This window comes from Glarea lozoyensis, assembly GCF_000409485.1.
Source record: "Glarea lozoyensis ATCC 20868 chromosome Unknown GLAREA5, whole genome shotgun sequence".
Taxonomy (NCBI): domain Eukaryota; kingdom Fungi; phylum Ascomycota; class Leotiomycetes; order Helotiales; family Helotiaceae; genus Glarea; species Glarea lozoyensis.
Window position 1 is genome coordinate 181,292 of NW_007361000.1, and position 27,952 is coordinate 209,243.

Consider the following 27,952-nt stretch of genomic DNA (forward strand, 5'->3'; position numbering starts at 1 on the left):
CAAAGCGCAAAGATGCCCCACGGCATGCCCGGGCGCATTGAGGAGGTAGAAAGACCCATCGCCAAAATAGTCAAAAGCGTCGAATCGCCCAATCTTGAGACCCGTGTCAAAGGCTATCTCAAGCACCTCACGCCCTTCGATATCTGCGTCGAGAACTATGGCGTCTTCGCGGGTAGGCCAGCCTGGCCAAGTTGCGGCGCGAACTTTGGGACCGACTACCAGCGCCGTGGTTTTGGGAAACTGAGTCACATCGCCGATGTGGTCGAAGTGATTGTGCGACCATATGATTGCCGAGATGTCGCTTCTGCGTACATTGATTTGGCCGCTGTCAGCAGCCTCGTCCAGCATGGTGGGTACGTCAGTCCCTGGTGTTACAACCGTGGTTACCGATATCAGAGCAACGGTCTTCGGGGCATAGTTGCGCCAGTCAGGCCGCGTACCCAGGTCAAAGAGCACATGCTGGCCGGTTCTGTTGTTGGAGACCAGGAAGCAGTATATGGGCGCGTGTAAGCCGGTGAAGCCCTCGACTTTTGGTCGCCAAAACAGTTCTGGGTTCAGGTGAATGGTCGTGTTTCTATTTGAAGCTATCTCAATCATCAACTTTACAAAGGAACTAAGAACGGAGTGCCATACGTATCAATCACCCGGACATCGACTGTGTTGGAGGACTCCGGGATGCTGGCAATGGGTGGTGGGGGGTGTGAGGCGGACATTGACGAAAAAACAAAACCAAAGCTGAATGGCTGACAGCAAAAAACGAACCGTCAACGCGAGGAAATGCGAGCGTGAGTGATGGCGAATAAATCAAGGAAAAAGTTCCTCAGTACTAAATGTCATGCCATTTTGCAGGTTCACAGCCATGGCTTAACATGACTATGTATACGCAGTATGTATTCTACCAACGTAATCATGACCCGCAACGTCGCCGTCTTACATTTATCAATAACCGAGCTGCTGTTCAAATTATTGTGGCGCTTGACACCGGGTAAAATGGATGCAGATTTAGCGTTGCTTTTTCTTATCCCCAAGTTACGAGAGTGACAGGGTTCGAATATAATGTGATTGGGTAAGCAATCTGGGCTGGTTCTATTTCAATAAGATTCTTTGGTGCAACTCAATTTATGATTAGTACCTTGCATATACTTGCAGATCTGGAAATCCTAGATTGCTTGCCCGCCCTATACAGAAATCTATAACTTATTGTTCGTTATGCATTCGCTGTCCGGTTACTCGGTTTTGCTTTCGGCGCTGTTGTCGCTGCTTCATAGCAGCAGCAGTGTTTTAGGTGCTCAAGCCTCGAGCTCTGAGCGTCCATCGCCATCTTCGGCTGCTTTTGCTTTAAGGAGGTTTGACTATGTCATTGTGGGTGGTGGTACTGCTGGCTTGGTCCTTGCGAGCAGGCTCACTGAGAATAGACATATCACCGTCGCTGTTATCGAGGCCGGTACGAGCCCAGAGGCTGTCGCAGGAAACTTGACTGTGGTGCCAGGCTACGCTGGTGCTTTGTTCGGGGAAGCAACTCAATTAAATCTTGACTGGGGTTTCCAAGTCACTCCCCAGAAGGTGCGTAGAGTAGTATGGGACTCACTAATGTCCAATAATGACTGAAAATCTCACAACTAGTCTCTTCTGAACCGAACGGCCTCGTATTTGCGAGGCAAAGCGGTAAGCCTCTTCCACTGTTGCTACTTGTAATGGGACATTCTGGTCTCTTGAGTTACGCAAATGTTAGTTAAGGAAAACGCTGATAAATGGCTATTTCTGCTATAGCTCGGCGGTAGTTCCAACTTGAACTTTATGAGCTATGGACAAAGCTCCAAGGGCTCTCATAAGAAGTGGGCCGAATTGGTCAGCGATCAATCTTACACGTACGAAAATATGTTGCAATACTATCGCAAAGCAATGAAGTTTACCGAACCACAAGCCGGTGCTCGCTCAGCTAATGCCACCGCCTGGATTGCCGCAGCGGACGCAGCAGCCAGCGGAACGTTACCTGTTACTTTTGGAGCGTATGTACAATCTTGGAGTACCTGGGTGGCTTTAGGTCTTGAGGCCATCGGTATCCATCAAGTCTCAGCCTTTGTGAATGGCAATAATCTCGGGTGGGCTTGGAATCTCTACACCATCAAATCCCCCAAAGCGACGAGAGCAACCTCAGAAACCGCCTACCTCCGTCCTGTCCTTAGACGTCACAATCTCGCGGTTTTCGACTCCACTTTTGCTCGGCGCATCGTTTTTGATGACAGCAAAACGGCCACAGGTGTAGAGGTAACTTCGACAATGACTAATCGCACGTATATTGTCTCCGCAGATAAGGAGGTCATCCTCTCCGCAGGGGTTTTCCAGTCACCCCATTTATTGCTGGTTTCGGGTGTCGGTCCCAAAGCCGTGTTAGAACAATACAACATCAGCCTCATTGCCGATCGGCCCGGAGTTGGCCAGAAGATGTATGACCAAAACTCTATATCCGTTATGTACCAAGTCGACCTCGTCACTAACACGCGGCTGAGTCAAGATCCTGACTACGCTGCGGAGGTTCTCGAGGAGTATAAGCATAATCGTACTGGCCCCTTGTCTTCACCAGGAGGCGACCTGTTTGGACAAGAGAAGATACCCAAGGAATTTAGAGCTGGATTCTCGGATGACACCAAGGCCTGTGAGTAACAATAGATAGTCAGAGCCTAAGCAGATCTCAACTGACATGTGCTCTCTATGTAAAGATCTAGACAAATTACCAGCAGACTGGCCCGAGATTGGCTACGTCGTCTATCCAAATGGCGCTTCAGTACTACAGAAGGGAGCAAACTACGCTATCATGCAGGCGTTGTTGATGGCACCTCGTTCCACTGGCTCAGTTACCATCAAGTCCGCAGACATGGCTGTGGCACCTGTCATTAATCCTGACTGGTTTAGCTCTCAAACGGACGTCGAGGTCATGGTTGCCGGACTCAAGCGCGTACGCCAGGCACTCAGCAGCTCTGCTATGGCTCCTATCATAATTGGTGATGAACTACTCCCTGGCCAAAGCGTCAAAACCGAAGAGGATATGGCCTTGTACGTGGCTCAGCGGGGTTCGACCCTCTATCATGCTATGGCAAGCAACAAGATGGGGAAGACCTCGGATCCTGACGCCGTCGTAGATAACCGGGGACGAGTAATCGGTGTCAAGAAATGTAGGTTCTAACTTAAACTCCTAGTAAATGCCGACTTAAGAGCTGCACTGACTTGAAAAGTGAGAGTAATTGATGGTTCTGCATTCCCTTTTCTACCGCCAGGGCCCTCACCTCAGACACAAGTTTGTAGGTCTTTTATATCTTTTTCTAGACAGCCAGAGATGTTTCATTACTAACTAAAACAGATGTTTTGGCCGAGAAGCTCGCGGATGATATCAAAAACACTGTCTACTAAGGTTGAGATGGGAGTAGTATTCTTAATTGCTAGAAATAGACATAACCGCTCGGTTTGGTATATATTAGATCTTTTAGCTATTGCCTGGCAGCAACAGTACATGTGTTGATTTATTATGCCTAGATTCAATATACAGTGAGCACTCAGTATACACTTTACATTATAGTCACTTATCCAACACAACATCTATGGAGGATATATCATACGAATTTTTCAAGACACGTGTGTATATACTCGGTGTGGCTTTACATTGTGTGTACTTATAATCAAGACATTTATCCTTATCTTCTAAACTAGATTGCCAACTACGTACCTCGAAATAAGCTGGATCAGCCTCTTTTTACTGTGCAGTTAGTTCTTCGCTGTAGAAGAAAATCCTGTACAGCAAATACTTTTACAAGTGGTACAACAACTCCTCTGTGTAGCAGATTCAGATGTGCAACATTCGTAACGTTATGCAGAAAAGTTGCCGGAGTAACAGTTGATCAAAATGGAAAGATCAACGTATAAAGAATAACTATTTCGCTTTTCACAAGACCTCTGGAATTACTCCTTTGATAAACCCATGTGCCATTATTGAAAATTCTCTAGTTTACTTGTGCGAGGTTTGTTCCATCTACTGGAGCGCGCATCTCCCCTGCTTCCTCTCCCAATCTCTTGTAAGCATTATAACCCGAACCGTGCGCCCCAGGTACCGGAAATCCCAGGAGGGCTTTGTGGCGGTCGGATAACCTTGACTTTACCCTCTCACTGAGTAGCAGCGGATAGTTTTCCATTTTCTGCACAAAGTAGCGGACGAAAGTCAAAACAACGAGCGGTCGCGGTTCGTCTGTTTGGTTTTGGCCCGTGGAGTGCCATGCGCGACTGTCTAAAAGCAGGATTGTTCCAGCGGGAGCGCAGGCCGGAATTGAGCCTCCCTAATTGATAATAAGCAATCGCATCAACGAAGGGGACCAAGACAGCTCCGTTGGAGATCAACACATACAACATCACTCATATGCCCTAGAGGTGCCACATTCTTCACATGAGACCCGGGGTACACAAGAGTCGCACCCTTTTCGGGTGTCAAGTCGGTCAAATACCATATGGCGTTCATCATGTACGCGTGGTTAATTTGATCTGGTGGCATTGACGACTGGTCCCTGTGCATATGAATGCCATCTTCTCCTCGGAGAGCAACGTTCGCTGACATATTATAGATCAAGAAACCCTCGCCTAAGAACCATGGCACAAAGGTTTCAAGCAAGGGGTGATTGAGCATGTCGAGAAACTCGTCACCCTTGTTAGGAAGGTTCCTAGGCAGAGACCTGTTAGAATCACGAGCCAATTGTAAGTAGAAAGGAAGTAAACTCACCATATTCGTTGATTTGGACCTTGCATGTGCGCAACTCCATTCTTCCGCTCACCAGCTCCTTGTTCTAGGACTGCAGTTCTGAGAATCTCAACTTGCTCAGGTGTAATGGCGTTTGCCAGTAACCCATATCCCCATGTCTTCATATCGCGCTTGATCTGCTCAGGGTCTTCTGTGGGCTTGGGCAATGCGTTGTGGTCCAACTCACTCGCGGGGGTCATAGGACCTGGGAGACCTAGAGGAGCAAAACATGACGCAAAAGCACCAGGACACGGGGGAACTGAATGCTTGGTAAACATATTCTGCGTCAGCAAGCGACCTGTAATGGCATCCAGCACATATCCTGGCGCAATATTTGATTTTATGTCAGGCTCGGCATCTGTCGGTGCCTCTTCAAGCAGTACCACTTCGCTTTTGCGTGCATCGATAAAGATGGGAGCGGCCTGTTGCTGCCCTCGACAAAGAGTTAACTGCGCAAGGCGTTGTAGGCCACAAAATCTCTGTGATACACTATTAATGAAGAGCGCTTGGGCAAGACCTAGAAATTGGATACTTACCGGCAAGTTACTTCGAATCCAATCAAGAACTTCGGCGCTATCACGATTGAAAACTTCAAATGAGTCCTCGTCAGGCAGATAGACACGGGAACTAAAGTCAAGTCTATCAATTAACGGTTTCGACGGTGCTGGGAGCGTAGTCGGCATCTTGATATTTGTTGCTGAAATGGAAGATGAAATTTAGAGATGTAATAGATATAATGAGAATGTCTAGAAGTAATGCGCTACTTGTGCTCATACATGCAAGAGGATCGACTAAAATCAGTATCCAGTAGCTATCCCTAAATATCCTAATTATCTGTGTGATGAGAGGAAGTTTTCTTTTCCAATAATTCCTAAGGTCTTAAACTTTAACAAGTCGTAGTAGTGTCTAGGAACTGGTGTTATTACAGAATACTGACGGGGGATCGGTACCGAGTGGAGGGCACAGATCCCAACTTGGTGTCCAGCACCAGGTAAGTGATGTCTTCTGAAGAACCTGTTATAATTCATTTACGATCTAGTAAACCCGTGACTAAATAGCAGAATCAAGGACTAATTATGCTACATGAGCCCGAACTCATTGCATGTTAGCTGAGTCCGAGTACGAGCATAAAGCCCCTCGTCATCTGTGAAATCGCAAAAGCTTTTTAAGCCCGGTGATTTGACGTCGATATCAAAAACTACCCGATAGCAAGTGTAATCAACTGGAAAGATTACCTCAAGTTCATTTAAAATTCTTTTTTGTCTACGATACCGAATCCACCTCACCTCGACAGATGTGCTCTTCGTGCATTGCCTAGACGCTTATTACATTCTTGGAGATGGGCTCCAACGGGGTGCAGCCGACTCAATTCGAGCAAGTTGCTGAGAATGAATCCAAGTTGCCATCTTCAGTCGTCGGTATTGATGTAACCAAGTTAGATGACGATGCGCTCTACTGGTGGCGCACCAGTGGATTGGACCTGGCTCGGATGATGGAGGAGGCCCAGTTTCCCGACAGAACAAAGAATCAGTTTCTCACGTTCTATAGTTCTGTTATTTGTCCATTGCTTCAAGGAAAGCCGTTGGCTGGATCAATGCCAACTGCCGTTGGTTGGGATGGAAATCCCTTCGAGTATAGTTGGGAGTTCAAAGGCTCCACTAAGAAGTCGAGTGTCCGATTTGTCTTAGATCTGACACAGGTTCGCCCTCCAAATAAAAACTGCCCTATGAGTGTGGATGCGGTGGAAGAAGTTCTCAATGTTTTGAAGCACAAGAGTCCACTTTATGATGATCATTGGGTGCGTTCATCCCAGTGCCCACTCGAGAGAAATGTTGACTTTTCTTGGACCATAATTCAAAAAGCCACACTTACAAGTTGCTCCAAAACTTTATCAATGACCTCAGCTACTAATTGACTCTGAATCTAGCATCGTGCGCTTGAGCGGTGGGCAGTGTACTCAAATGCATCTGCTGAGAAGCAAGACCTTTTGATATCCAAAGCGGGACATCGGACGCCCACTATTCTCGGCTTCGACATCAACCCCAAAATTACAGAAAAAGCCCCAGATATGCTACCTGTCATGATCAAGAGCTACTTCCCTCCGTGTTTTGTAGCTGCAGACCGAGGCTTCACGCGCTTTCAAGCCCTCGCATTGGGCGTGCGCCAGTTACCTGACATCGGCTCACACCCGAATATCCTGCTCGGACTGAAGATGATCGAAGATTTCATGGCCGACAATCCCCAGTATGAATCTCAGGGCCGAGGGCTATCTACAGATTTCGTTCCTGCAGGCCATGCCCGTCTAAAGGTGTATCTGCGGTACTTGGGTGACGACTTTGATGAGATATGGGACTTTTACACGCTTGGCGGACGAATTCCTATCCCAGACCTCGAGGCGGATAAAAAGAAAATTTGGGACATTATACAGCTATCTCGCGGGATTTGCTACCCTATCCACAAGATCCACGAGGAGACAGCGGCCGATAAGAACCGCCGTGCGATTCTGGCCACGAAACCATCATCATTATACTTCTCGCTGACGCCCGACAAGCCCTACCCCATCCCCAAATTCTACTTCTACCCGGGTTTCCAAGCGCCCAATGATGAAGCTGTTGCGCAAGGACTTGATCTGTGGCTGCAGAAATATGGATGGGCAGATGGTGGGACCACTATTGAGGACAGGACCAAGAACACCTTGTGAGTTTCTATCGAGCAGACGCTGATTCCTCTCATTTCATAACCGGTACTCACCTCGCTGACAACACCGACAGCACATACCGCAACCTCGATGAGAAGCCGGGCATATTTACGTTTATTGGCATTGGCAGGAAGGAAGGTCTTGACGACCGTGCACTGAGTTTGCAAGTATACGTAACACCGGAGTTGTACGAAAACCCGCGTTTTGAGAGAAAAGTGTCACAACTATCTACTTAGCGGATATTTACTCTTGATCCTGCTGATTAGAGGGGTCCACCTGAGTAAAACTATAATCACTTGCATTTACTACTTTTCATGCTACACTTATGAAATTGCTATAAATAGTTTTTAGTCTTGATACCAGGAAAGTGCAAAGGGAGGCATAGCTGTTACAACTGAGACTGGCCAAATTTAGGTCCAGCAAGGAAACTAGGAAGTATATTCGTCACTTTCCAAAAGCCCTCTTCTCGAGTCTCGACAGCAGCACTAACCACCTTTTCAATAAACAACAAATGATTTCGATCTATCACGAAAATGTTATGATCGCTTAATTATTGTCCTATCGAATTATTGTAATCAAAAAGTGAGGGGTTTAGTAGAAGTCTCACAGCTTTCACGACTCGTAAAGTACGGTAAACTTATTACGAGGATTAATGTACCATAGCAAAACCAAAGTCTCTCAGTTGGCATTGTTTGTTGGGGTCATCAAATAATATTTGGAATATACCTCTGACAACGTTGTCTATTTGCAAGTCTAAATAGAGTCGCGATGTGAGTCTTGAACTTCTTGGAGATCTCATTGCTTATGATATGTTTTCATACTGCGCTCTATTATGTACATAATTACATGAAATTTTTATCAAGCTAAACCCCTCAACTGTTCCTCAGTCAGATCAGGATAAGGTATGATGGGGGCCATCTTGTCGACCTTGCTTCCAGCAGGCGCGACATTTTTGATTCGTAATCCCCTCGCAGGGCTATTGACGAATTTATGCAATTCCTCCCAATCTCTACACATCATGGCTTGATCATCCGTCGCGTGCCCGTTTTTGTAGCCGTTGACATATGACAATGGTTGAGCGTCCGCCATGCACATGATGGCGTCGCGAAGAGTATTGATGCAGTGTGCTACATGTCCGGCCGTCCACAGGGAGTCGTTGGTCTGCGCATAATGGTAGGTAAACTCTTCGGAGATGACGAACTACATCAAGAGAAAGTTTCGCAGATTAGCTCCGTTGGAAATACAATGATTGATATTAAATGAAAGCGGGCTGGTTAAGATTGGTACTTACTATGCAGTGCATTTGGTGGAAGCCGCGTACGACGTAGAGTTCCCTGCCGTCCTTAAGAGGATCCCAAGGCCAGAAAGGCGGTAACTCGACGATGGTGCCATCAGGCTTAATTCGCTTCACACGAGGTTCATCAGGTGCGACAAAAATGCTGGAACCTGTGATAACACCCGACAAGTCAGCCATGACATATGAGTACTCGAGATTCTCTAGACTTACTATTGTGCATATACTTCCAGCGATCTATCATAGCCAGTGACTTGTCAAAGTCTTGAAACATATCCTCGGGCATGTAATATGGGTGATCCTGACCCCAGAAGGTCGGTTTCAGTGGGTATCCGATTCCTAAATTCACAATATATCTCAGTAACCGAGGCATAGTTGAGGGTCGTTCTTCCCCTTTGTGAAAATAAACATACCATTAGGGATTAAACCGTTCCAATCCTCGCCTAGCAGTCCACTCCATTTAAGATCTCGATATGTTGCGAGCGGATGTGATGTGTTGCTGCCACGAAACAACCAGAACACGAAGAACAAAGCTTGAAAAGCATGGGTGATATAAAAACCGGTGCGAAAAAACTTCAACTTCTTCTGGACCTTCGCCAACTCGATCATAGAGGTGTTGTCAGCGGTCGGCTGGCCATCATCGTCAGCTCGCAAAGGAACAGACTCGTAGGCGATTTCTTCGCGGTCGGAACTGGGCCCGGACGCCAGTATCTTTTCGAATGGAGACATTTCAGATGATGAATGGAAACTCGTAGTACGTTCAGGGACTTTAATAATTAGAAGTGCCAATGCTAGCGGTAAAAATGCTCTAATAGTGACATGTTCCTAGCAATCACAGTTTTCTAGCAGTGACAGGTTCGTGGCAGTGATAGGCCTCTGCTCGCCTGGGCCATGATTGGCTCGTGCGATTTACTCTGGCCTTCCATGCAGGCTGTTCGATTTTACTCAGGACCGGTCTTCAACAACGCCAGAAAATTCTTTATGTGGTCCTTTCCGTCCAATGACCTTGTTGTGTCCGGTATTATGTGTTAGAAACACTGCGTACTGGACCCCACCCAGATTTGCAGATGGCTACGAGGGTGATGACTAGGTTGACTGTTCGGCCATCATATTCTAATGTAGGCTATACATTGGGGGAACACCCTCCCTGTAATCCGGATTGTGGCGTGATAAGTAATACGCTGTTTAAGCTGTCCGGTATTCAAACTGCGCATTGGAAGCGGCCTGAACAATGCCCGCTAGCATGGGGTAGCGGGTTTATTTAAACTTATTACACCCTACCGTAATCATGAAGAAAAGTGACAAACCCAATCTAGATATGTCGGTAACGTCTTTCGCTTTTGATATTATACACATAACCTTATGAGTATGAATTCGAGTCAGCAACCTCCATTGAACCTTTCCGTCTGCCCTCATCGCGCCTTATTAAACTGCATATTATTGCGAGGCGTTTCATCTTTACTACATCACTTACCCGATGCCAAAAAACGATGGCTTCTTCTCAAGAGAGTGTAAGCTGGCGCGATATGCCCAGAAAAGGACAACTGTCTGTTCTTTTTCTCTTGCGCTTCGCGGAGCCCAGTGTTAGGTCGTCGGCCTCTGTAAGTGAGCTTGCCAGGCTGATAAAAACCACACTGCCCTACGAAGCTCGTCGCTAATACTGGACTCATGATGAAATTGAGTAGACGTACATGTATTTTCAGCTAAAAAATCTGGACTCTTCACTCTCATCTGGGGAAATTGTTACCCAGTCGGCCACAGTATCAACTGCGTATATTATTGGACAATGTCTGTCATCGATCTGGATTAGCGAGCTTGCAGACTCCCCAAAATGCGGTCGCAAGAAGGTTCTCCTGCTGGGCACTGCAGCTTCAAGTAAGCTTGTACTTCAAGGGGAAGATTCCCACTGTCTTACTTCGATATTGACAGTTGACTGTGTTTCCAGTCATAAGTTCTTCACTCCTAGGGCTCACCAGTCATTTCTACCAACTTGTAGTTCTATGGGGTCTGGAAGGTATTTTCAATGGAAATGTAGCAACGGCCAGAACTGTAATAACTGAGATCGTTGGCGAGAAAAGGTAGGAACTGCTCCTCCCTTGTCTTTATTTTGAAAAGGTCGGGCGTAGGCTGACTGGAGTATGCTGGGCTATAGATTCCTATCTAGAGCTTTTGTGATGACCACTATGGCTGCTACCCTCTCCACTCTCTTGAGTCCAATTCTAGGAGGTCAACTGGCCACCCTGGCGAGCAGCAATCCAGAAAGATTTGCGAACAACTCATTTTTGAAGAAGTATCCTTACGAATTACCTGCTTTAGTCAATGCATCAATGTTAACTCTAACATTCTTGGCTATATTCTTCTTCCTCGAAGAGGTATTTCTCCCAATAGCGTCTTGAATATAGATTTATGGCTTGCTGATACTATCGGATGATTTTAGACACATCCACAAAAGCGGGGTGACCCCGATATTGGCCTAGCAATTTCAAAAAAACTACTTTCTTGTTTCCAAAAGAAGAATCAGAGTCTCACTTATCAACCTTTGAACGACGATAATTCAACCGAAATGGAGGCTGTGCCTTTTATGGAAGCAAATGACGCGGACGCGGAGCACTTGGAAAACTTGGAAAACGAAGGCAAACACTGGAAGGAAGGGAGAGGGGGGAGCAGGTCGATCACTCCCGTCCCCGGCAAGACGAAGGCGCCCCCATTCCTGCCGCTCCGACGGATTTGGACCCAGAAATTCGTCCTCATGCTAATGGTATCTGCTATACACGACTGCCACATAGGAGCGTACACCATACTCTGGGTCAACTTCCTCAGTGATCCTCCAGCAAACGGTGCCCACGACTCCCTACCGTTCCGCTTTTCTGGCGGTCCGGGAATGACACCTTCTGAGATTGGCCTTACGTTGTCGATTGTTGGTGCTTGTGGCCTGCCAATTCAGTTCTTCGTGTATCCTAAAGTCATCCACAAGCTAGGAGCTCTGAGATCCTGGCGTCTTTTCATGCGAGGGTTACCCATCATCTACAGTGTCGCTCCGTTCGTTGCTGTCGTCAGTAAGCTCACTAAATCGTCGACGAACCAGCCTGGGCAGCCTCCAGCAGTCTGGATACTCATTGCTCTGATACAAGTCACACTGATCTTCTGCGCTGCCTTCGTGACACCCACGGCGTTCATGCTTGTCAGACTGTAAGTTGCTGTCCTTGATCTTTCCTACCCTCTACATCTATTGAAGAACACTGACCACAAACCCATCGCGCAGTGCATGCCCTCATCCATCGGCCCTGGCGCGGACACACAGCATTTCATATGTGGCCAGCGGGGTTTTCCGTGCTCTCGGGGCATCCCTCGGAGCTCTTGTTTACAGCTACGGGACGTCTCACTCAATGACCGGTTTGGCTTTCTGGGTGGCAGCAGCCGTGAGCGCCTGCGTGTGTTGTCTGGCTATGGCTTGTAAAGAAGGCGATGGGCACGAAATTCGGCTTGACGGAGACGAAGACTGACTACCATCAATTGGAAGAATATGTCAGAATCATCGCCGCAGAATCTTAAAGCTGTAAATCCTCAGGAGATAAGGTATTGCTTCGGCTTATTTGCCACAGCAAGTCATCTGCCATTGACAGGTCCAACCTTGTTGATCACCTTCAGCCTACTTCATCTTACTGGCCTAATGATAGAATACCATAACACTAGCTCCAAACTAAATATGCTCATATTCCCTAAATACGTTTTGAAAATTTTCCTTCAGACTAAAATTACTCGCTTTTTGTGTGAAAACAAAACTTGTGACAATAGATCTATCAAAGACCACGATCAATGTCGCTGCTTGTCGAGCCTCATACAATTATTGGCTATCAACGAATGTCGGCTATCACTTTAATCTTAGCATGAATACTGGAATGCGTATTGCAAGCCAAACGTTTCATCACGACTCCATTTAGTTAAATTTTTAGAATCGAGATTATATCACCACTCGATGTCTACACGGTGACCCTTGATATCACCATTGAACCACTGAATAACCTCAATGTGATCTTCACATGTCCGAGCTCCCTCCAACACCTCACTATCGACGACCGCCACCACAGTTTCAAGCAGCTGTTGCATAGCCAGGTTTTTACCAAGACAAGCACGCAAACCCGCGCCAAAAGCAATCAAGCTTCTTTCCATATGCGGCCGGTACAGACCGCAGTTTCTTTCGTCGTCAATCCACCGCTCCGGCCGAAAGACGAAGGGGTCAGGGAAGATGGCAGGGTCGTGATGAAGAACATAGGCCGCGCAGCCAACAATTGCACCTGCAGGGATCAGGATGCCGTCGATTGTAAGGTTTTTGCCAGGAGGAACAACTCGCGTGAGCCTTGTAGGATTCGCCATCCCTAAGCGCAAACCCTCCTTAACGCAGGCGCGCAGAAAGGGAATATCGGGCTTTCTATTGTCCTCTGCAGTGGGAAGTGCGGTACGGATATCGTGTAGGAGACGGGTGCGAGCTTCTGTGCTCCGAGTCAGGTGGAAGATAATTGTGGCCAGTATAACGGCGGTGGAGTCGCCGCCTGCGAACAGAATAGCTTGGCTTTGCATTGTGGTTTCCAAGAAAGATATGCCTGATGCGAGTAGACGATCCTGATAGAATTCAGCTCTCGTGTCTTCCTTCGTGCATTTCATAACCTCGCCCATGAACTCCTGGATCCTCCGAAATGACTTGTCCACTTCGTCGCTGTGGCCCATCTTCTGAGAAAGAAAATAGACGAGCTTGAAAAGGCGGTTGGGGAGTAACGAGAAACGAGAGAACCCCACAATGGCGTGAATGAAGCCATTGGCGCTGAGTTTTACATCTGAAGTTTGTCGTTCGGCTAAATTCAGATGTGCGTGCTCAGTCAATCCACCATATGGTTGACCTAGCACATAGTCCGAGACTACATCGATAGAGAGCTTTGCACAGAGATCCAGAATATCGGTCTTGATCCCCGCTTGCCGAAACGCGCAGAGTTGGCACAAGAAGTCTGCAACGTGTCGCCCAATCGAGCCTTGAGCGCTGCTTTCTTCTCGCAGCCGTGCAGGAGAGAACAGCGGAGCGACTGCCTTCGCTCTCACGTCACGGTATGCTGTGTCAATGGAAGAGAATATTGACACTACCGGCCCCAGGTTGAAGTTCTTATATCGGGCATCTTTGAGGAATCCACCACCAGCCATGTAGATCTCCCTAACAGCATCGCTGTCGGCGACTGAGATAGCATTGGGGCCTATACGGAGGACCTTCGTCTTGTACTTTTCATGATATCTGCGTAATACGCTGCCCTCGATGCCAAAATAGCAAATAGAATAAAGAAACAATGACGAAATAGCAGCGAGTGGCGGCCCTGGCACGTGAGCGAGGGGGTGGAAGCGTAGTCGGTAGTATATTGGCAGACCCACCGCCAGAAAATAGAGGACGAACAGCGACTCAAACATACCGAAAGATTGGTACAACAGGCTTTATTAAATTGGACTTTCTTGGATAGACTTTAACTCAAGCAAGTCAACAGATTCATCTCTAAGCTGAGGCGGAAATCAACATCGTGGTCAGGATGTCGAGGTTCCCAAGTGTATCCAATGCCTGATGAGACATAGCAGGGCTGACCTTTTTTTCACCCGATCGCGACAACAACTTTACAAGCCGACATGTCACAGCAAATAAGTAGAAGTCTACTCGGTGTCGGATGCAGCTTACTCAGTGGCCTTGCTCTATGCAACAAGGGCTATGAGAACTCTAAGCGATGGTGTGAGAATGAATCAAGAACACTCTGGAAGGATACGCCAAACATGTACCCCTCGGAGTATATGGATAAGGATAATGAATTCTACCAAGAGGTTTGTGAGAGTATATTCTAAGAGACCCACTTAGCTAAGCGACCTCCTTTTGGGTTGAATGATAATCTGTTTCTAGACAGTATCCTTGATAAAAAAAGAGTGTGATTATAGTATCAATTATAACTCGAATTTATCAACTGTCGGTTTTTTTTGGGGAAGAAATAACGACTCACTTAACTGATCTATCCACATCCTATTAATAATTCTCACTGATATAAAGTCAGTGCCTTTAATAGCTTCCGGGAACTCAACTAGGACGTTTATACTATGTTTTAGCAGTTCAGAAAATCACTTCTATCTGAACCCTTGACACAAGTTCTTCATATTGATTTCTTATGATGTACTTCTCAATTAGGGCTTTCAGGATTGGGCAGAATCCTTACCACCTCCCTTCAAATGCACACGCTCACTTGAAGAGCTCCAAATTCGCCTCAACCCAATCCCTCAACGGAGTGGCAGGCTTTCCCGTATACTTCTTTACGTTCTCGATACCCTCCTTGTAATTTGCGAGCCAAGAACCATCTTCCAACTCGGGGTTTGTGTCTCCCAATTCCCTAATCAGATACTCCGCCATTGGCTTAGGTGCACCTTTCGCAATGTACTGCGCCAATGCCTCCTCCGGATCAATACCCGTAACCTTGATTTCCTTGCCCAGCACCTCACCGATAATTTCCAGTCCCTGCTTCTGCGACAGAATTTGCGGACCGTACAGAAAGATTTTGCGCTGCCCATCCTGTGGTAACCCCTCCGCCAAAATCGTGCCAATGACCCCGCCAATGTCCACAGGCGTGATGCAGTCAATCTTGAAACCGGGCGCATACATCGTCACCTCACCAGTGCGAATCCCCTCCTTTTGCCGCAACAAATTGGTCGCAAACGCCCCGGGACGTAAAGCAACATACCCATCTGGCCCGTAAACCTCATCCAACGTGACCTCGACCTGTGCATGCGCGTACGGGATCTTCTCGCTCGGTTGCACATCCGCCGCTGGAGTGTGACCGATGGTATAGCTGCTGAGCAGCACGACGAAATCGATGCCAGCGGATTTGAGCGCTTCGGCGGTGCCTTTCATGTAGTCTTTCGTGCCCTGGGCGACGTAAATGAATGCGCGCGTGGCGCCCGAGGTCTTGACGGCGGCGGCGACGGTTTCTGGCTTGCTTAGGTCGGCTTGGATGCGCGAGTAATTTCCCGCTTTCTCGGCGTCGGGGGTGAGGCCTGGAATAGGTTTGGAAGGATCGCGCATGGCGAGCCAAACTTTGGCGCCTTTCTGGTGAGCAATTTGGGCTGCGATAGAGCCATTATTGCCTGTTGGGCCGAAGACGATCACGGTGGCCATGATGAGTGTAGGCGTTGACGGGATAAAATAGCAGATAGCAGAGAAGATGGAGATGAATATGGAGATGATTTGCTTCTGAGACTCCAACGACAACAACATACCAACACGTGCTGACACGTGCCGGCAGAGTTCTAACCACAAGCAGTGACCCCGAGTAATATAGCACCTATCACCTAGATATAGTAAACAAAATTATCGTTTTACTTCATCTTACTAATAATCATGCCGTAAGGTTTGTTTGGTTGATAATAACCTTATTGAAACTTTTCTACGCTCGATCGTCTTGTCCCCTTGAGCCCTCATATCTACACCAGCGTACAGTGAATTCACAAAATGATCAAAGTTATTAAAATCGGCAAAAAAAAGAGGATTTCCTATGGGTCCCGACTGATTATCGAGCCTAGATCAAATCAAATCAAAATATTTAATTCACTCCCAGCGTGACAGGGCAGATTACTGGCATTGAGCAACCCATCCCCAAACTTCCTCCACGTGTGAACAAGCTTGCTGGTTCGAAATCACTCTCTTTACAACTCTGATGCTTTGATGCCCTTGATATACTATTCTTTCTTTTTTGATTTCGGTTTTGCATCTTGACCTCTCGGAACCAAAATTCTCGTGAAGCCTACAAACAATGAATCACATTTGATTCTTTTCAGATAGATGGAGGTATACCTTAAAATATCTGGTGGTAGATCTATTGAGCAAGGCAATATGGTTGCTTCTTGGTAGAAGATTGAGCTTATAGATTTGTAAGTCTTGGAAGTCAATAGAGCAAGAAGACTATTCACTTTCAATTTCTGGCAGTTTGTGGACTGAGATATAGTAATTTTGTTGGTACTCGAAATCACAATTACAATCTATTTTGATAGTTTCTCAATCAACTTCTGTTCTTTCCCGTGAACAGTAATTAGCCGTGCTTGTGGACGACCGCAATCTTCCCCGTCGCTGTGACTGCCTTGAAACTCCACAGCGCTATAGCAGCAGACCCAAAATTATACCCGCAAATTTCATGTCATGAATGTGAACTTCCAATCTCTGTGAGCCTATTTCTCGTCAAATTAGCACTTGACTGCGTCTAAAGTCTGCTCATTGCCCTCCTATATTTTCCGCATTAACTTGATGCCATCTAACTAAGTGTATATCTCTAATTCCAAGCTCGCCGAAGATAGGTTATGTTCCAAAGATGAGATCCAGAGCAACTAAAGCTCCACCAGAAACAGGAACGAAGCCCATTATCCCCGTAGGCTGAGATGCCTCTCTTTTGACGGTCATTTTCAGATTTGCGATACCCTATTTTGTCGATGATATGAAAATAACCTTGCGTCCAAGGTAAGAGAGGGTAGTTTCAATGAGCCTGATCTGCTCTTTAAATGAAAAGATTGAATTAATTTTGTCTCCTACGCCGGAAACTGTAGTATTGAATATCTACTCTCTAATGAATAAAATTCGATCAACCTCAAGCCCAAAGGGGCATAGATACACGATTTCTTTATTAACAACTCATCCAGCTTCACATGCTGGATTTCAACTAAGACCCATCGCACGGAAAAGATTAAAAATACAAACCAAGAAAGTGGGCTTTAGCTTTCCTGCTCAATCTCATTCTGTGCTGGCCAAATATACTAGCACTAGATAATGATGTTGTTGACTGCTGGTGGTGTTCCAACACAAGGTGGTTCTCGAAGACGTTGAACCTTCCCATGCGTACTTGTACTTTGCATTGTTCTCTTTTCCGTCTTCCGCCATGGTGCCGTGACTTGGTACAAAGCTGTATCGAAGGTTCGACTATTTAGCTTTGTAGAGTATTGTAGATTAAGAACCAAACATACTTGAGCTCAAACCTATAGTTATCTTCTTCAAGAGCCATTGTTAAGATATAATAGCATTGATATTGAGTTCCATTTAAGATAGGGGCAACATCAGATGAGAGTTTCTCCCCTGTGTTTCCGGCCCACGTGCCTCTTCCACTCAACCATTTATTGTCAACCTCCTCGCAGATTGCGATTACAGCAATTTCTTGAACAGCGCGTCGTTGTGAGTAGTTGATTATATAAATTATTCAAGATACGACTCTTGATTCTCTCTCAAAACGTCACTTTGATGCTATGATCCCAAAACCTACACCTAATAATAAAGCTATACAATTAATTCATTATTATAAATGCGTTAAAAGTACCAAAGGCTTTACATAAGTTAACGTAGATAAATTGTTCAGATAAATCTTGCCTGGAACCCCCGAGGCTAGAAGAGTCACTTTTCTATGATGGCGCATGTCATCGTCTATTCCAATTTTGCGGTGCGTCATCATTAATTTCCAATAGCTTATAAATTGCAGTAAATTACAACATAACACAGACACATACGAGACCTAATGTAGTTTGAGAGAGTAGTGAGCTATCCCGGTTAACCTCAATATATGTCGAACGGACCAGGATAATGAATAGTTGATCAGCACAATCCCTGTGGAATTTCTCACGCTGTGCATCTGCAATCAGAGGGTAAGAGGTTCTAGAGGTATTCCTAAATGTTTCGCAGCAAAAGATTGCAATTGTCGCCATCTGTGACGTCTATCTATACGGTGGGGCAAAGTGTCTCTAGCCCACTTACTCGGGGCCGGTCAGAAATACTTGGGCTACAACCTACAGCCAGGAATCGCAGTTCGAAAGTTATTTAGAAAATTTGGGTAACTGCAATAAAAGATGGTGGTCTAATTGAAAAATCGAACTTTGTACGTACGTGTAAAAGATCGCCGCGATGACATTATTAACCAACGGTCATGGCAGTCCGGACCTCCTCAAGACTCTCAGGGGCATCAACGCCGAATCATTTAGCAATGATGCAGATCGCGCCAAAGCTGTTGTTGAAGTTTACTCCTTGCTTGCTCGTCTCGAGACGCCATGGGAGTCTATCGCCAGATTATGTATGGGCCAGGTGAATCCACCTCACTAATTTCCTCCCATACTTTGGAGCTAAAGCCTTAATAGCCAGCTTTGGGCGCCGCTTTGAAAATCGGAAAAGATCTGCAGCTTTATGAGAAGTGGCATGAACGCGGCGATGAGGCGATGACCAGCGAGCAACTTGCAAAGATCGTGCCCTGTGATCATGCTCTCCTTTGTTAGTTGCTCAAATGAGATGGAGGAAGTTTCAAATGCTAAATAATTTGTCTGGTCTAGCCCGCCTTCTTCGTCACTTAGCAGCAAATCATATGCTTCAAGAAATTTCGATTGGTGTTTTCAAGCCGACAAAGTTCACTATTGCCCTTCTTCAGCCAGCCTTTGGGGAATGGATCAATCATCTGTATGTCTTCAAGTATGAAATATACACCGCACAACTAATGGCAGTTTTAGTTACGATGCGACCATTCCCTGCTTTTTCAAATTGCCCGAGTATCTGGCAGAGACAGGCTATAAGAATCCTGTGGATCCTGCCAACGGTGTCTTCCAGTACACAAAAGGCTGGAAAGGAGACATGTTCAATTATTATGAAGCTCACCCCAGAGAAGGAGAATCTTTCAATCATGTCATGGGTGGTGTAATGGCCAACCAAGCGGGATGGCTGGAAATATTTCCGCATGAAACTCTGCTCAATACTGACAATGATCTTCCTCTCTTAGTAGATGTGGGTGGGAATATTGGCCACGACCTAGAAAGATTCCGTCAGGCTCATCCCGAGACAGCCGCACGTTTGTATTTGCAAGATCGACCAGAAGTTGTGAAGCTCGCTAAGTGTCCAGAGCCAGTCAACAAAGTTGGCTATGATTTCTTTACCCCGCAGACTATCAAAGGTATGTCGTATTATAGTTGGCCGTGACTTATGGATATGACAGTTTCTAAATTGTTCATATAGGAGCGCGCGCATATTACATGCACGGTGTCCTCCACGATTGGTCTGACGAGCCGGCTCTTAAGATTCTCCAAATGCAGAAAGACGCAATGACACCCAGGTACAGCAGACTTCTAATTCACGACCACATTGCTCCCGAATCTTTGGCACATTCTCATACTACAGCTTACGATCTTACTATGATGGTGATGGTGGCTGGTGAGGAAAGGAGTGAGACACATTGGCGCGAGCTACTGAAGTCTGCTGGCTACCAGGTGGTAAAGATCTGGGCATCCCCACTTACTGTACAAGGTATCATTGAGGCCGAGATTATCACGTAGACTTTACGGGCATATTTAGATTCTGATCAACTGTTTGGTGCGCGGTTTTATAATAAACTATATTTCGCTCAATTGACTCATCCGTTGTCCAGCGCAGATCTAAACTCGCTCTTCCAATGGTTGATCGAAATCATATTGAAAGCTGTCAAGATATAAGCACTAGACCTGGTTGGTAGAGGTATATGGGAGCAAGTAGATGGAGGGGATTTGGCATTACAAAGCCTGATACGAAGAAAACTAGAAAAGTGGAGAATTTAGAAAGTCACGATGAGCTCTTTCTTTATACGTACATAATCTGGAGTTTACTTTTCTCGAGACTGATAGATGAAAAGGCGAGAAGGCCAAGAGACCAGTTTCGCAAGCAGGTAACCCAAATCGTATGTTTAACCTAGACAATAGGCTCTCGGTCTTGATTTAAATAGAGCTGATATATATAACGAGGTAGAATTGCCTAATGATAACACGATCAAATGTCTATCTCTTCTTGATATAACAATCCATGTCCCACTGCCTCACGAACCAGCTATTCCTTGTCTTCCACTTCTTTTCCACTCCCCCACAAAGCTCAAATTCAAGTTCCAAAAACATCGTCGGCACTAGCTTATACATCTCCAAATAACTAATATGCTTTCCCATACAAGCTCGTGACCCATGCCCAAATGGTAACCATGCCTTTTTCATTGCCGCGACTCGGTCTTGGTAGTCACTCTCTGTTTCACTCTCGTCCCTCAACCAACGTTCTGGCTTAAAGCTCGTAGTATCCGCTCCAAATATCGGGTTTTGATGCAAAACCCATGCGTTCATGCTCACCTGAACTCCCTGTGGGATATTTGCTCCATCATCCAGTAAGAGGCCGCCCTCGGGTACAACACGTTCAAGACCGAATCCCACAGGTGGATGTATTCGTAGCGCTTCATTAATCACGGCTGAAGTATAAGGTAGTTTCTGCGACTCTTCCCAGGTCACAGGAACGCTGAGTTGCGCTCCATCCAGCTCCTCTAAAAGTTTCCTCAGCACGTCTGGGTTGCGGAGAACCATGTACATTATAGTCCGCAGCACTATTGCTATCGTATCAGATCCTGCGACGATATTGCTCGTCGTGTAGATCCCCACTGCCCGATTATCGACTACGTCGGGATGCTTCTGTTGCGCTTCTAGAAAGCGATCGATGAAGAGACGAGCTCCTGAAGATTTGCCCTCTTTCTTTAGTATTTTAAGCTGTTGTGCACGCTCTTGGACCAGCCGGCTAGCGAAGATGAAGAAGGACGAGCTTTTCTGTTTGAACAAGCTCACGATAGGATTTTTCTCGAAGATCCAGTCAATCCAAGGCATTTGTGAGCGCTAAGATATAGTCAGAAATCGTCGTGGATAAAAATTCAAATTCATATGTAGGTAGGAGGTTCACCGGTGCGATAAGATCCAAACGTGCGTCGAGAAGGTGAATCATATTATTTACGTCGAGTCCTTTATCGAGAAATTCAAACGACTGGCCCATCGTCATCTCGGCGATCGCATCGAAAGCAACTATTCCAAACATACTAAGCTTCATACTTATAACACCGACCCGGAGTCAAGAACTTACAGTACTGAAACCATGAACCGAGATCGCATGGTAATCTTTGCTTCGTAGCAAACTCTTCAGTAAGCCTTCGAACAAACTTGACAATGCAAGAATCTACAAATGGTTCATATTCTATCATTGATTTAGCACCGTAAGCATCTGCAACAGGTCGCTTGATGCTGGCATGAAATTGAGGATCTCGTGATGTGAAGAGGTTGTAGCCAATTTGGTTTTGAACCTTGGCTTGGAAAGGATGGTAAAATGCGCTCTGGAATCTTGCATTAACAAGATTACTCTAGTTTTGTCACAATTGTGATTACCTTATCGAACCCATGGCCTGCCCCGTATATCTTTTGGATATATGATGGATCCGCGAGACTGAGCGTCGTTGGTCCAACCCGCATAATTGGACCGTACTTCTGATGGAGTTCGATAATTTTGAGATGTGATTCTCCGGTGGCGGCGGTGCGAAAACGCCATATGTCGGAAAACTTAGCCAAGAAAGGGCCAGGAAATTGATGAAGTGGGTGAATAAATCCATAATAGACAGCATATAGTATTGTAAGAATTGCCAATGATGCTAGTGATGAAAGAAAAGTTGGAAATTCCAACAATATCGCCTGCTGTAGGGTCATTTTTCATATTCTGCCTACTACTTTCATCTACTTGCATAGCACTACAGACGGAAGAGAATTGTAGGTTTCCAGCGAGCGAAAAGAAAACAGTCACCTTGAAAACATCTGTTTACCGACAAACCATGAGAGAAAAGTGAAACTAGTCACCTGATTCTTCAGAATTGAAGGACGCTGTTCATTACTCGGCCTCGCACCAAAACAAGGTTGCACCAAGTAAAATCTCAGCATAGTTATGCTGAGTAAGACAACAGACACTGCTTGAACACTGGGCTTATGCAACCACTTAGGAGGCGTATCCGCTGGTACGCCTCCACTCATTTTGCTCCGTCATCGTGGTAGATGCATCGTTGAATTATACTCCCGTTGATAGAGGAATGACCGATGATTTTCGGCAACGGATTCATTTCAACGGGCTCGAATAATGTATATTTACAAAGTAACGCCAAGTAAATCCCACTTGCAGTCCGTGATAATATTACAACATCAAACGATATTATACAGAACGACTCAATTCTTACCTTCCTTGTTCATTCAAGATGGACAGAAATACGTGCCAAGCGCCACCAGATCTGCCATCAGCTCTTCACATACCAGACTCGCCATTCACAAGCGAATCCAGCTTCCCATCTAGCAATGCGCTTGTATACTTAGATGCGTCGCCAGTCAGCTTTAGCATCGTTGGTGTCCACCCAGCTCACTGTAGCCGTCTAAATGTGGTTCTTCAACAGATCATATGCGAAAGCCTCGACGCATTCTTGCCTCTCTATTGCAGGCCTATCACCCACGACATCACCTCTTCCCCAGAAGTGCGATTAATAGCTCGATCACCGTCATTCTTTGTATTTGGTGGCACTTCGGGTGTCATATAGTAACGCGATTGCACAATATACTAGTTGATTTTATCTAGACTCTAGATTCTTGCATCTGCTAGCGCTGATAATAAAAAATATATGTCTCTTTGCAAGTGTAGGCCAACCCTAGCCAAACAAAACATCCAGCCAAACACCGTCATTATCTGAAGCATTTCAAGGACATTATTCATTACCAAAAACAGTCAGACTTTCAATGGCTTTGGCTTCATCTTTACTGTATAGGGCGTCCCAGTGCTGGCAAGTCCAACCATAAGACCTTCTAGTTCTGTGACTGTGCACTCTGCGTGGACAGTTACCTCGTACATGGGTATTGCATGGTCTTGTGTATGCTGGCGATTCTTTGAAACAGTAGACATCGATTTAGGGGCATTTGAATAACCACCCTCTATTTCAGCAGTGTTGTTGCAGGCAGGTAGGCCAAGCATCGGCTTGGTGACTGTGTTGTATTCAGGCAAGGGGTGACCAAAGTCCATGGCATCTCCACCTACGCTCGGGTTAGTAAGTTTCAGAATGGGCAGATCTAGTTGTGATATGATAGAATCCAGCTCAACATTCTTGGATCAAACTTACTTGTGTTCATGGTACCCCTATACTGCATAGCACCATTCTCGTGATATTCTGAGGGCACGTTGAGTGAGGCGTGATCAAAAGAATATGTACTCTCGCATGGGGTCAAGTAAGACGTGCCATTCATCCATGTTTCTGTACAAAGGTTGCTTATATCGTGATGAAATGAACTGGGACTGATCATGCCGGAGCCGTTGTTGGTACTGATATTAATTGCAGACTCGGGCGATGCTATGGACCGGTCTTTCATTTCAGTATCAGGAGCACCGCTGCTCATTTCTTTGCTACCAGGTGTGGGTGAAACGTAGGAAAGTTCGCGATCATCATCGACACCGCCCTCGTCCTCCTCATCCCACCCTTCGTCATTTTCGTCCTCTTCCTCTGCATCCGCTTCCCGGCGCGAGTCCCACTGGCCCATATCTGGAGTCTTTTGTTCGATCCCCTGATCTGTGTTGCTCGTCACCATGATGCTGTCATCGGTCCCCGAAGAAGCCTCAACTATCTTTCCCCGAGTAGCGTCTTTTGCCTTCTTGCTGTTCTCATTCCTTAGTCGCAGAGCTGAATATCGATTTTTGAGTGCAAGCGTAGTTCTTTTCTGGGGATGTGATAACGATATCGTGGTCCAATTAGTCCCATGGGAAAGAACGGCGTGAAGTAGAAGCTCATCCTGTAAAGTGTCAATTAATTGAACAGAATCCTGCCAAGCTGCGGCAGCGGATTTTTCTTACCTCTTGTGCAGTCCAGTCACGGTGGTTGATACTCGGGTCTAGTACATGATTCCAGTGACTCAAGCATTGATCAGAATTTCTCGACCCAACGGCCAGAGCGACTTGGCTCCAATTTGTGCCATGCTTCTGCACAGCTTCAATCAGCCTTTCGTCCTCGTTCTCGCTCCATGGTCCCTTAGCGGGACCGTCAGCAAGACTATTCCACCAACGACGGCGGCAATCTTTGTTGGATCGGCCCGGAACGGATTTGGCCAGCTCCCGCCAGAGAAGTGGGCGAGATTGTGCCTGAGCTACACGTAAGTTAGCTCCCGCTTCTATATTCCTGCGCTGCCAAGTAGGCGCCACGATCTTGACGCTTGGTTCCTCGAAATGAATAAGCTTTTGCCACAGGCCTTGGATGGGCAACTTGAATTATATACAGTTCAAGTCCAAGCCGGCTAAGCTCGATGCCCAGGAGGCCAAGTTCCTAGAAGGCGGAGTAAAACATACCAGTGTTAACAGCCGTACGTAATAGGGTATCTTCTGCTAGCGTCCAGTTACGTTTAGTGCGTGCCATGGTGCTGAAAGTGCAAAAAGGCATGGGATATAGAACTTTCACATGGCTAATGGCTTTTCCTATATATGCTAACGGTTAACATAATCAGGTCAAAGATCAGCATTACTTCTTCTCTTCAACGGATTCACTTCCATCAAGACAAGATAGAAGCTTTCTTTGAATGCAGCGGTTTTAATTGGGGGGCTCGCGTCCGCACCTCCTCGATGGCTTGGCGTAAGAAATACCCCGCGTAAGGTATGTCAGACACCCTATCCGAGCGGTGGCTTCTGTATGATACCGTTCAAGCCTTACGGGCAGATGCGGGAGTCCTACACGGTATCGAAACGGTTCAGAGGTAAGGACAACGTGCATTTGCGATTACTGTACATGTTTAGCCACCGTGTCAAAATAAGCGAATGATATCTCGTTATAATCATCGGCCTAGTCGCACCGGTCCCGGGACACAGATCCCGTATCTGGGCAGCCGAAAGTAAGTAACTACTGAGAATATACCTGACTATTTGAGGGTTACCGATGTTATTTCACGGTAGTAAGCGAGAATTCAAAGCTATAAAGCTCTCTTCAACGCTTCTTCTACCTTCCTTTCTGAAGCAATCTCTGGCGTCGGCTAAACTGCGTTGTCGGGCGCATTATGCATAGTAAGCGGCAGCTTATATATGTTCACCAAGCCTGTAGAGCGTCCCTTCTTATCACAATGTTGTACACTTCTTCTCGTGTGGCTGACAACGGATACCTTTCCAATTGGTTATGATAAGATCCGAGCAGTTTTCGAGCGGATGTAATCTTCCTTCTTGATGACCTTCCAGTAAAATCCCTTGAAGATTGGGATAACTTGGTGTTCGCTACCGTAGAGCGCTGTCAGGATATGTTGTGGTTACGGCCGGAAACTTTTCGCTAGGTGGAAGGGGGTGTCAGGAACCCGCAGGTTGCCGTGGTCTCATAACTATGTTAGAGTCTGTGGATGGTGGGCCGATGGCTACACCCTCTGAAGAAAGTTAGAAGTAAGCCCAACCTGGAAGCTGTCGAGCGTGAAGATTGGACGGTATCTTCTTCCTATAGATTGTATGTTGTACCCCGTGGGGTCCCGTCAGGGCCCCTGCTGGCGTGAAGCGGACCGACCCGCGAGGAACGTAGTGGAGGCGGTTGGATGGTGGGCTATAGAAACCATCTACTACAGAAGCCAATCACGGAAATACCTCAAGATAACGCAGTCTCTGTGATCTGTCGGGAACTCATTGCTGACATTCTCTTCTACTACAATACTTTCATGTCCGTCTTAATGCGCGAATTCAGGCTAATTTTAAATATCAGCAGAATGCGAGCCGCTACTGGGAGTACGACTGCCATTTTAGTCATATAAGAGCGGTGGGTGAGATCTGAAACCTGTCAGCTTACTTGAAGCTTGTAGAGTTTGGAAACCATATACGAATTTGTGTAACTCCCTTCGTCAATCGTCCGCATAGCAGCCGAGATGCCGACTGATTGTAGCAATGTTTTTGAGATACAATACGTCTTTGCAGTAACCTCCGAGTAGCATTACCATTCCTCGGCTTTGCACGGCCCGGCCAACGATCGAGATACTATTAAAACTCGGCTGACTGTGGTGGATAGCATAATGAGAATAACAACACGCACGCGGGGCACCTCTTGACATGAGGGTGTATTATTGGAGGTCTCCGAAATCGAGGCTGCATGAAATCTCTAAAAGTGAGAGAGGGTTACACTGACGCTGACTTCTGACGGTGAAGTGGTCTGAGGGAGTGATTAAATTGTAATGTTCGCGAATGGCGGGCAATAAATAAAAAAGAGCCGCTAGGGGGGCACGACAAGTCTCTAACTAATGGCATCTTCTCTATATTTCAAATGGCTAGTTCAACAACTGGTCTTAAACACATAATTTCTCACCACCCCTGTTATTTCATGTCTTCGAAAGAGACAATTTCTTACTACTTTTCACTTACGTGTGGTGTGTGTTAAGCGAATACGTATAAACAGGCGATAATGTTACGCTATCCTGCCGAGGCATTATCAAGTGTCTGATTGCATATTATCCATAGTGGGCCTGGCTTGTACTTTCTGGTTACCGGTTACTAACCGGATCTAACCTCTAATACTTGTACCCCGAACTCCGTTCTAGAGAGCGAATGGTTGTGACAAATACAAGAACTGAAAAACTTTTGCACAAAGCCTCTATAAGTACCATTGGACCATGACGCATCTTGTAATCAGTATAGATGAGTCTCACACTCAGACAACATGTCTCATTCTTATGGTGGAACGGGTAAACTTTAAGCTTAATCGATTTATACATTCGTCTGTGACCGTATATGACAACGGGGGTGTCGACGTGGTATGACCTATTGGGGAAAGTTGTGGGACTGGTAGTTGTGGCTTTATGGATCTATTCAAGTGGAACTGTGGAAGGAGAAAATGTCAAGCATTATCACCTAAATCTTAAGCCGGTAACGGATAAAGCAGTTAGTTTGTTAATAATGCGAAGAGAAAGAATATAAAGAAGATAACTCTTATCTTTAGACCAATATCAGCAGTTACTGGTCGTTGCTTGATCCATCGCTAATAAAGTACTCGTCGTGTAAAATGATATGTCAGATATGGCTCTAGAAGCAGCTTCCTATTAGGTCCCCCACGAGATTATGTGAGTACAAGGTATGCCTATAAGCACTAACCATATCACTTTGAGGGTGGTTCAGGTATAGATCGGCAGAGATGAATTGTGTCAGCGGCACGCATAACAACTGGTAAAAATTAGAACCCGTCTTTTTTGATAAATTAGGTCAAAGACGATTAAGCTTATATTTTGGAAACATCCCGAGCTTCCATATGTGCCGCTGTTAAATCCCACTTACTTGCGACTCTTCACGGTGGCCACGGCTTAGGTAATCTTCCGAATA

At 46.1% G+C, this 27,952-nt stretch overlaps 12 protein-coding genes across 12 annotated transcripts; 5 read left to right on the forward strand and 7 right to left on the reverse strand.

Moving 5' to 3' along the window:
- Positions 1-12: 12 nt before the first annotated feature.
- Positions 13-793, forward strand: GLAREA_04248 (uncharacterized protein; the record flags this gene model as incomplete). The annotated part of the gene is made up of 2 exons (XM_008086625.1): positions 13-506; positions 751-793. 2 exons carry the CDS (start codon positions 13-15, stop codon positions 791-793), a joined length of 537 nt encoding a protein of 178 aa, XP_008084816.1.
- Positions 794-1,209: 416 nt separating this feature from the next.
- Positions 1,210-3,408, forward strand: GLAREA_04249 (FAD/NAD(P)-binding protein; the record flags this gene model as incomplete). The annotated part of the gene is made up of 6 exons (XM_008086626.1): positions 1,210-1,563; positions 1,624-1,665; positions 1,771-2,656; positions 2,727-3,173; positions 3,234-3,299; positions 3,359-3,408. The coding sequence occupies 6 exons, from the start codon at positions 1,210-1,212 to the stop codon at positions 3,406-3,408; spliced, it is 1,845 nt and encodes a 614-aa protein (XP_008084817.1).
- Positions 3,409-3,995: 587 nt separating this feature from the next.
- On the reverse strand, positions 3,996-5,463 carry GLAREA_04250 (Clavaminate synthase-like protein; the record flags this gene model as incomplete). Its single annotated transcript, XM_008086627.1, has 4 exons — positions 3,996-4,325; positions 4,394-4,703; positions 4,763-5,259; positions 5,317-5,463. The coding sequence occupies 4 exons, from the start codon at positions 5,461-5,463 to the stop codon at positions 3,996-3,998; spliced, it is 1,284 nt and encodes a 427-aa protein (XP_008084818.1).
- Positions 5,464-6,119: 656 nt separating this feature from the next.
- GLAREA_04251 (uncharacterized protein) lies at positions 6,120-7,714 on the forward strand (the record flags this gene model as incomplete). Its single annotated transcript, XM_008086628.1, has 3 exons — positions 6,120-6,578; positions 6,708-7,477; positions 7,552-7,714. 3 exons carry the CDS (start codon positions 6,120-6,122, stop codon positions 7,712-7,714), a joined length of 1,392 nt encoding a protein of 463 aa, XP_008084819.1.
- A 622-nt stretch (positions 7,715-8,336) lies between these two features.
- Positions 8,337-9,501, reverse strand: GLAREA_04252 (uncharacterized protein; the record flags this gene model as incomplete). The annotated part of the gene is made up of 4 exons (XM_008086629.1): positions 8,337-8,678; positions 8,770-8,924; positions 8,986-9,111; positions 9,186-9,501. 4 exons carry the CDS (start codon positions 9,499-9,501, stop codon positions 8,337-8,339), a joined length of 939 nt encoding a protein of 312 aa, XP_008084820.1.
- A 761-nt stretch (positions 9,502-10,262) lies between these two features.
- On the forward strand, positions 10,263-12,275 carry GLAREA_04253 (MFS general substrate transporter; the record flags this gene model as incomplete). The annotated part of the gene is made up of 6 exons (XM_008086630.1): positions 10,263-10,373; positions 10,476-10,647; positions 10,718-10,850; positions 10,925-11,144; positions 11,210-11,961; positions 12,035-12,275. 6 exons carry the CDS (start codon positions 10,263-10,265, stop codon positions 12,273-12,275), a joined length of 1,629 nt encoding a protein of 542 aa, XP_008084821.1.
- Positions 12,276-12,738: 463 nt separating this feature from the next.
- GLAREA_04254 (Cytochrome P450) lies at positions 12,739-13,962 on the reverse strand (the record flags this gene model as incomplete). The annotated part of the gene is made up of 1 exon (XM_008086631.1): positions 12,739-13,962. The coding sequence occupies one exon, from the start codon at positions 13,960-13,962 to the stop codon at positions 12,739-12,741; it is 1,224 nt and encodes a 407-aa protein (XP_008084822.1).
- Positions 13,963-15,025: 1,063 nt separating this feature from the next.
- Positions 15,026-15,955, reverse strand: GLAREA_04255 (NAD(P)-binding Rossmann-fold containing protein; the record flags this gene model as incomplete). The annotated part of the gene is made up of 1 exon (XM_008086632.1): positions 15,026-15,955. The coding sequence occupies one exon, from the start codon at positions 15,953-15,955 to the stop codon at positions 15,026-15,028; it is 930 nt and encodes a 309-aa protein (XP_008084823.1).
- Positions 15,956-18,712: 2,757 nt separating this feature from the next.
- Positions 18,713-20,121, forward strand: GLAREA_04256 (S-adenosyl-L-methionine-dependent methyltransferase; the record flags this gene model as incomplete). The annotated part of the gene is made up of 5 exons (XM_008086633.1): positions 18,713-18,889; positions 18,943-19,072; positions 19,132-19,255; positions 19,306-19,742; positions 19,805-20,121. 5 exons carry the CDS (start codon positions 18,713-18,715, stop codon positions 20,119-20,121), a joined length of 1,185 nt encoding a protein of 394 aa, XP_008084824.1.
- Positions 20,122-20,595: 474 nt separating this feature from the next.
- GLAREA_04257 (Cytochrome P450) lies at positions 20,596-22,086 on the reverse strand (the record flags this gene model as incomplete). The annotated part of the gene is made up of 4 exons (XM_008086634.1): positions 20,596-21,462; positions 21,527-21,645; positions 21,704-21,950; positions 22,003-22,086. 4 exons carry the CDS (start codon positions 22,084-22,086, stop codon positions 20,596-20,598), a joined length of 1,317 nt encoding a protein of 438 aa, XP_008084825.1.
- Positions 22,087-22,407: 321 nt separating this feature from the next.
- Positions 22,408-22,635, reverse strand: GLAREA_04258 (uncharacterized protein; the record flags this gene model as incomplete). The annotated part of the gene is made up of 1 exon (XM_008086635.1): positions 22,408-22,635. One exon carries the CDS (start codon positions 22,633-22,635, stop codon positions 22,408-22,410), a length of 228 nt encoding a protein of 75 aa, XP_008084826.1.
- Positions 22,636-23,371: 736 nt separating this feature from the next.
- On the reverse strand, positions 23,372-25,040 carry GLAREA_04259 (Homeo; the record flags this gene model as incomplete). Its single annotated transcript, XM_008086636.1, has 4 exons — positions 23,372-23,673; positions 23,760-24,423; positions 24,485-24,774; positions 24,974-25,040. 4 exons carry the CDS (start codon positions 25,038-25,040, stop codon positions 23,372-23,374), a joined length of 1,323 nt encoding a protein of 440 aa, XP_008084827.1.
- Positions 25,041-27,952: the final 2,912 nt, after the last annotated feature.